Consider the following 6,957-nt stretch of genomic DNA (forward strand, 5'->3'; position numbering starts at 1 on the left):
AAAAAAAAATCATCTCAATCAGAATTAAAACGAAAAAATTAATAACATTTTTAATAATAGAAAAAATACTGTTCATTAACTTGAGTTCGAGTTCTGAACTCGAGTTGAAGGAGAAACTTGAACTCGAATTTTAATTCCAAACTCGAGTTCAAACTTAAAAGAACATAAACTCAAATAAAGTTATAACTTGAATTACTTTTTTTTGAGTTTTTCACTCAAAAACTACCTCACCAAACAGGCCCTAGATTTTCGAAGTAAAATCTGTTAAAAGTACTATATTCCTACTTTTACTTTTGGGATACAACTTACAAAGCAGATGACAAAGTGTATCACTTGTGCAACGACAAAAAAAATCAAGAATCAAGGGCTGTCAGAACTACAATCTTGAGCAATTGCCACTATATTCCATCTCAGTTACAAAGACATTAAAACTGCTTCCAAGTTCAAAAACTCCGATCATATCATTTGCTGGTGGAGATCAGCTGCTTGCTGAGCCAGCTCAACCATCATTGCCTCGTCAAAAAATTTGTTGATGCTCACGTCCTCACTCATTCCCTGCCAATTTCATCACAAAATACAGCGTGTTTGTTAATTCTTTGCTATGCTTCCCCCTTTCCCACATAAAAGGTAACGGTAAACTATACTAGTTATGAGGGCTTTTGATTTTGTCACGGGAGAATGAAAAATACGAGCCTAGAACATATCACATTCAAAATCTTCAGTATGAAAAATTTGAGTGCCCATCACAAATGGGAAATAAAGCAAATTAATGGTGTTTGCTAGCGGAGTTCTGAAGCATTTTATAGGAACTGTCCAAACTCATTCAGCACAGTATGCATAATCGAAGGTAAAAACATAGCCAGCCTTTATCAAGAGTGTGGTGAAGGAGACAGAAAGGTATTGAAAGGACTATTATACCTTTCTACGCCTTGTCTTTACCATAAACTCACGAGCAAGGTGCTGAATAGGTGCTGGTTCAAGTGGCCGCAGAACGATACTCTTGTCAAGGGGATCCCCAGGAACTATAGCCCAGTGATCAAAAACTGAAAGGCAAAAGGCTTGTCCTTGGGTATGGTATCTTAAGTCCGTCTCGAACCCAAATGACTCTATTACAGGCAAGAATGCCTGGAATTCACAAAAGGAAATAGTATCAAGACAAAATTAAATTTAGGAGATGTTTGGTTCATGGATTAAAATAATGTGATTAGAACCATTTTCAATTTACGTGTATTTTTTACGAGAGAAAATACTGTAGCGAACCATGAACCATGATTCAAATCATAGTTTGAATCCTCAAACCAAACATTCCCTTAAGCTCAACACTTAAGCTTTTGCCGTGAATAGGCCAAAAACTAAGATACAAAACATCAACAGTCAAAACTCCATATAAGAAGTTCTAGCAACCAACCTTGACGATATAAGCTGGAGTCCCCGGTTGAGGAACATCAGCTGTAACATGTCCACGTCTTCGAGATAAAACGGTGTAAATTGCAGAGACACAGTCAATTGGTGTTTGGATCTGAAATAAATCACAAATTATTCTCGCATCAAATAACAAGTCCCATGTGTAGGGATATTCATGTCTCAAGCATTTCGCTCAAGCTTTCATGCCAAAGTTTCACATTAACTACCACATTGGAATTTGGTTCCATCATTCACATTGAAAGAAGCATTCAAATGGTCAATTTAAAACTCAAATCTTAGGTAGACAATTAGACGTGGCAACCATTTACCTCCACATAATATACAGGTTCCATAAGCCTTGGGGTTGCCATAAGAAATGATGAATAGGCCACTCGACGAGCTGTGGGAATGATCTGACCAGATCCACGGTGCAATGGCTCAGGTGCAATTTTTGCATCAACAATTTTGAACTTCACATTTCTGATGGGCTCATCACAAAGAGGTCCTTCTCGAGCACCCCATTGAAATCTGCTCATAATAACATTATAGCAGGCAATGAATTAGATTAACAAAAGGATTTTGTTCATTTGTATACCCTACATTTTAAGGATATTAAAAAAAATTATACGTTGTATTTTGAACAGTTAAACATTTATATCTTGAGATTTCAGATTTAAGTCAACACTCATTTTGACCCCACCCCCACAACCTTACATGCCCTCCAAGGAAAAGAAGAAAAAGAAAAAGAAAATAATAATAAATTTGGAAAAAGAAAAAACAGAAAGAATAATTAAACAAAACAAACTCTGACTAAAAAACCCAAACTAAAAATGAAAAAAAAAAAGAAAAAAAAGATGATTAACAAAAAGAGGGACAAAAGAATATATATTTACCCTTGGACGATAGAATCCTTGCAAGCATTCAGCAAGCCTTTGTCAACTTCAGTTGAAAGTGTGTCATCTAATAGAATGTTAGGGCCCTGGATGTGTGACATTTGTGAAGCACATGGTGAAAACAGGATTTGGAGTTAAAACACATACCAATAACAGCCACAGATGTACAAAGCTAACATTACACATTACAACCAGTATGATCAAAACAGTTTTTCAGGGAAAGTAAGAAAACAATAAATCACCAAACCTATATATCTATACACTACGTACATGCTTGTACACGTATTTTTTTCCTTTTAATAATATGCCAGTTTCTTATTAGAAATATATATATATGTTACCTGCTTATCAGGACCAAACGCCCATATGGACCGTGCAGCAAGCACATCCCATTCATATCTTGTCTGGAAAAAGTTACCAATATCCTTCCGCGGCCAATCAAGGCTAACAACACCATTCTCTATGTCCTCTGCAAGTCCTCTCTCCAGTGGCTCCGCAATCTAAAAATTGTAAAAGATGATTTAAATGATTGCACAAAAATGAATGGCATGTATCTAAGAGCGACTCGGTGAAGTGGAGATCAGAAGGTTCCCTACCATGGTTATTTTATTCTTCTTGTTGGGTGTTTCTGCAAAACATTTCATTGAAGAGGACTCCACCACTGTTTCACAGAACGAAACAACAGGATCTGCCACCTACATGATTTTAGGGCCTATATATTAAGTGGCAAAGCATATAACAGGCCAGAAACAACAAATGCTTTTGGAAAATAAAAGGAAAATGAATTATGAGAAAGTAAAACCATAAGCAACAAAAAAATAAAAGACAGCATGAGGAAATATATACCTTCACTTCTACTTCTGAATAAAGCTCTCTCAGATCCTTCATGATAGAATCCAAGTAGAGCTCTCCTGTACCTAAAATAGTGTGCTCCCCAGATTCCTCAACTTTAGTGATGGCCAGAGGATAGCTCTTGCTGATCTTTCTAAGGCCCTCGACCATTTTTGGCAGCTCACTAGGATTTAGTGGTTCAGTAGCTGTTTTCACAACCGAAAGAGTATTGAATTGAAGAGGCCTGAATATGTACACATCCTCATCATAATACTCGCTGCAGAGAGTGGCAGTTTTCATGATGGAAGCATCCACTCCTTCAATGAGAACCCAAGTACCAGGAGGAGCCTCAGCTATTGGTATCCTGTCTCGAGCTTGATATACCCATAATTTTGTTACTTCTTTAACTGTCATGTCCTCCTCATCCTCTGGTGAATATCCTTCTCCCAATACCCGTACAGTCTGTCCAGTCTGAATCCTGCCACTGTAAACCCTACCAAAGGCATCAAACACACTACAGTCGGACTTGGGATACAGTTTTGTCACATTTACCATTAGAGGGCCAGAAGGATCACAATCTTTCATGGCCTTATATATTAGAGAATCTTTTGGCCCCGTATATGTATGGTCAACCTTCCTAGTTGCAGCTTCCTTGGGGGAAGGAATATGACGAACCAACATGTCAGTAAAGCCCGAGGCTGAACCAAAGACAGAGCTACAAGCAAGCCTCAGCAAAGGTCTTACATTCAATTTGTACACTGCATTGCTAAGAGTAACACCAAATTCTGCAAGAGTTGCCTCCACGCTCTTCTTATGTTCACCAATCACCTGGCTATATATTTTATAAAGGGGGTCAAGTACAAACTGGACAAACGATCTTTCTCCCCCATTTGGAGGAGGTTTTTTCCTGAAAGCCCTCGCATCTGGATGATAATACATATCTCCCCAAAGACGAGAAGCAAACTTATCAGCGTCGAAAGGGATTCCATGGAGTTTCACATACAATTTAGCAAAGGATTGCAAAGTAAACGACCATCCTGCAGTAGCACTTGCGAAGCAAACATTTCCAGCAGCTGGATCAATAATCTGGACATCACCAGCAGTAGACGAGGCCGCAGATATGTGGTTATTGATAACTTCCAGAGTATGTCTTAGCTTAAAATAAGCATCCCTAGGTGGCAGTTTAAGTTCTGTAATCAACCTGTCAACCTGTAAAGCAAAAGTTTATACAAATCAAATACAATAGAGCAATAAGCAACTAAAAAGGTGGATCAGAAGGCATGAGAATGGGGAGCCCAAAGTTCAGAAAAAGACGCAAAAAGAAACCACAAAAAAGTTACCTTATTGATTACAACAACAATGGGGAGGCGCTCTTGGATTGCATGACGTATAGCCCTCTCTGTATTAACCTACGAACAATAGGAATTAAATGCATAAATACAAGAGACTCAAGTAACTTCTACCAATGCAAGAAGTAGATTAACTACATCACTTGTGCCATGTAATTACACACTCTGTCTAACCCAATTGAACGTCTCAGACTTCATTGCTAAACTTTTACTTTTTGATTTCCTCTTCACAAAAAAAAAAAAAAAAAAAAAAAAAAAAGGTAGCCATTTTCAAACAAGGCCACCTAAAGTTAGCCACTTTTGTAAAATCTTTATTCATAGTAAGAGAAAATTCCCACTCTAAAAGTTTCCAACTTATGCAGGTCTAAGTCGTTATATTTAGACAGGAGAAAGAAAAGGAAAGAAAGAGAGAATTTAAATTAAGCCACAGAATTTAGAGAGAATGACTAACCATAACTCCTTCTGCAGCATCCACAATCAACACGGCACCGTCAGCAAGCCTCAAGGAGGCAGTCATTTCATCAGAGAAATTGACATGACCAGGGGTATCCATGATATTACAGAGGTAGGATTTTGAATTGCTATCCTCAAGTACAAGAGTCATTGGAACTGCTTTGATTGATATCCTCCTCTCTTGCTCATCAATCCTTGTATCTGTGTATCTCATATGCTTCTCACTATTTGGATCAAAAGTCGACATATGGTGAGTTTGCTCAACTAGCATATCCATGAAGACAGTCTTCCCATGCTGCAAATGCCCCACAAGTGCAACATTCCGTACCAGACTAGGGTTCGACATTAAACCAACAAGGAATTGCGTGGACACATAAGTCGACGAATCCTTAACCCCAACCTCAAACTTAATATTTCTAACAGGTTTGATAATGGGCTGCTCAAGTGGTTGCTCATCTTCATCCATAACCAATGTCTCAACATCTTCACCATAAAGCTCTTCCGCAGTAGGGTAGTACTTTTTGTCCTCAGCAAGGACAATCTGATTATCCATATCGACATCGTTGGAGGCTGTTAACCACCCGTCGGAAGCGGCAGGCGCCTCCTCTCCCTACGATCACCATCGGATGCCACCGCCTCATCCCCGGGCCTATCTGGAAGATTCTCATCTTCCTCATCCCTATCACTCTCTTGGTCAGACTCAATCTCAGGTCCTATATAGTTTCCGAACTCATCGTAAAGACTATCATCCATTTTTTTTTGTCAAACCTGTCAATGTCAATTTTGTTTTTCCCCAAAATCAATTATCCCACCAACATAGCCACTAGAGTCATATAAAATCAGTACTAATAATAATTACTAACTGACTAGGAAAAATTAGAGATTAGGGCTCAAAAATATCAGACGGAAGGGAAGTCACCTGAAGTTTGATAAGCTTCTGAACCAAAACCCTAGCTGCTGCTGCTGTTGCTCTGCAGAAGAGAATAAGGAAGGAGAAGAGGGAAATCGACGATTACAAGCATAAAAAAGTGTGGTTTCAGATTGGAAATAAAAAGAGGAAAAACAAAGAAGAAAAAGAAGAAGAAGAAGAAGTGCAATGGAGGAAAATGGAAAAATGTGAAGGGGAAAAAGAGAGCGTACCTGAACTGGAAGCAAGTGAAATGAGATGAGTGAGAGCGCGCGAAGAGAGTGACACAAATACCCTTTAAATATATAAAATGGGTCGGGCTTGATTATTTATGGCTGGGTAACGGATCTACTTTAGACGAGAGAAAGAGAAAATGACACAAATACCCTTTAAATATATAAATTTTAGGCCCCGTTTATTTCGCTGATTCGAGTTTAGAATTCGAGTTTTGCTATAGTAAAAAGCTCTCATAAACAATCAAATCTAACTTTTTACACTTGATTAATACATTTTAGTGAAAGAACTATGTGTTCTTTTCGCAACTCAAATTTTTTTTATGTTAGAGAAAATACTGCAACAAAAAAGTTAAATTTAAATTTTTATGAGAAAAAATATTGTAGCAAAAGAACTTAAGTTGTGATTTTAGTTATAAAAAGAACAATAACTATATTAGTCAAAAGGGTAATAATCAAGAGTTAAGAATAAAAATCAAGACTCTCGTACTCTTAAGAGTAAGTTCAACAATTTTCTCAAAAAAAAAAAATACATAAATACCCCTTAACATTTTAACTAAATCCTACATGTTTTAATAATTCAAAACGTTTTGCTCAAGTTTTTAAATATGTTCGTTTGGCTCGTTTAAGTTAAGGATTTGAGTGAAAAAGTGAATTTATGTGATAGAAAATACTATAATAAAAAAATTAAATTTAAATTTTTATGAGAGAAAATATTGTAGTAAAAACTTGGGTTGTGATTCAAACTAGCAAAATGAACCGAAATTATCTTAAAATCATAACATAAGTTTTTCAAATGAATAAAATAATTAAAGTGTTGACAATTACATTAATACTCTTGGTGATCAATAATTAAAAATTATCTTAAATATTAAAAAAACTGAATT

The 6,957-nt window shown here is 36.9% G+C and overlaps 1 protein-coding gene across 1 annotated transcript; it reads right to left on the reverse strand.

The window, feature by feature from the left end:
* Nucleotides 1-246: 246 nt before the first annotated feature.
* Nucleotides 247-6,113, reverse strand: LOC21393265 (110 kDa U5 small nuclear ribonucleoprotein component CLO). Its single transcript, XM_010101211.2, is given in 13 exon segments — nt 247-555; nt 919-1,125; nt 1,409-1,519; nt 1,734-1,932; nt 2,298-2,383; nt 2,639-2,797; nt 2,894-2,992; nt 3,144-4,337; nt 4,469-4,537; nt 4,929-5,540; nt 5,543-5,698; nt 5,850-5,901; nt 6,071-6,113. Coding segments are annotated over 11 exon segments (2,976 nt in total). The 5' UTR covers nt 5,684-5,698; nt 5,850-5,901; nt 6,071-6,113; the 3' UTR covers nt 247-456.
* Between the last annotated feature and the right edge of the window lie 844 nt (nt 6,114-6,957).

Source organism: Morus notabilis, unplaced genomic scaffold (genome assembly GCF_000414095.1).
Source record: "Morus notabilis unplaced genomic scaffold, ASM41409v2 Scaffold748, whole genome shotgun sequence".
Lineage (NCBI taxonomy): Eukaryota > Viridiplantae > Streptophyta > Magnoliopsida > Rosales > Moraceae > Morus > Morus notabilis.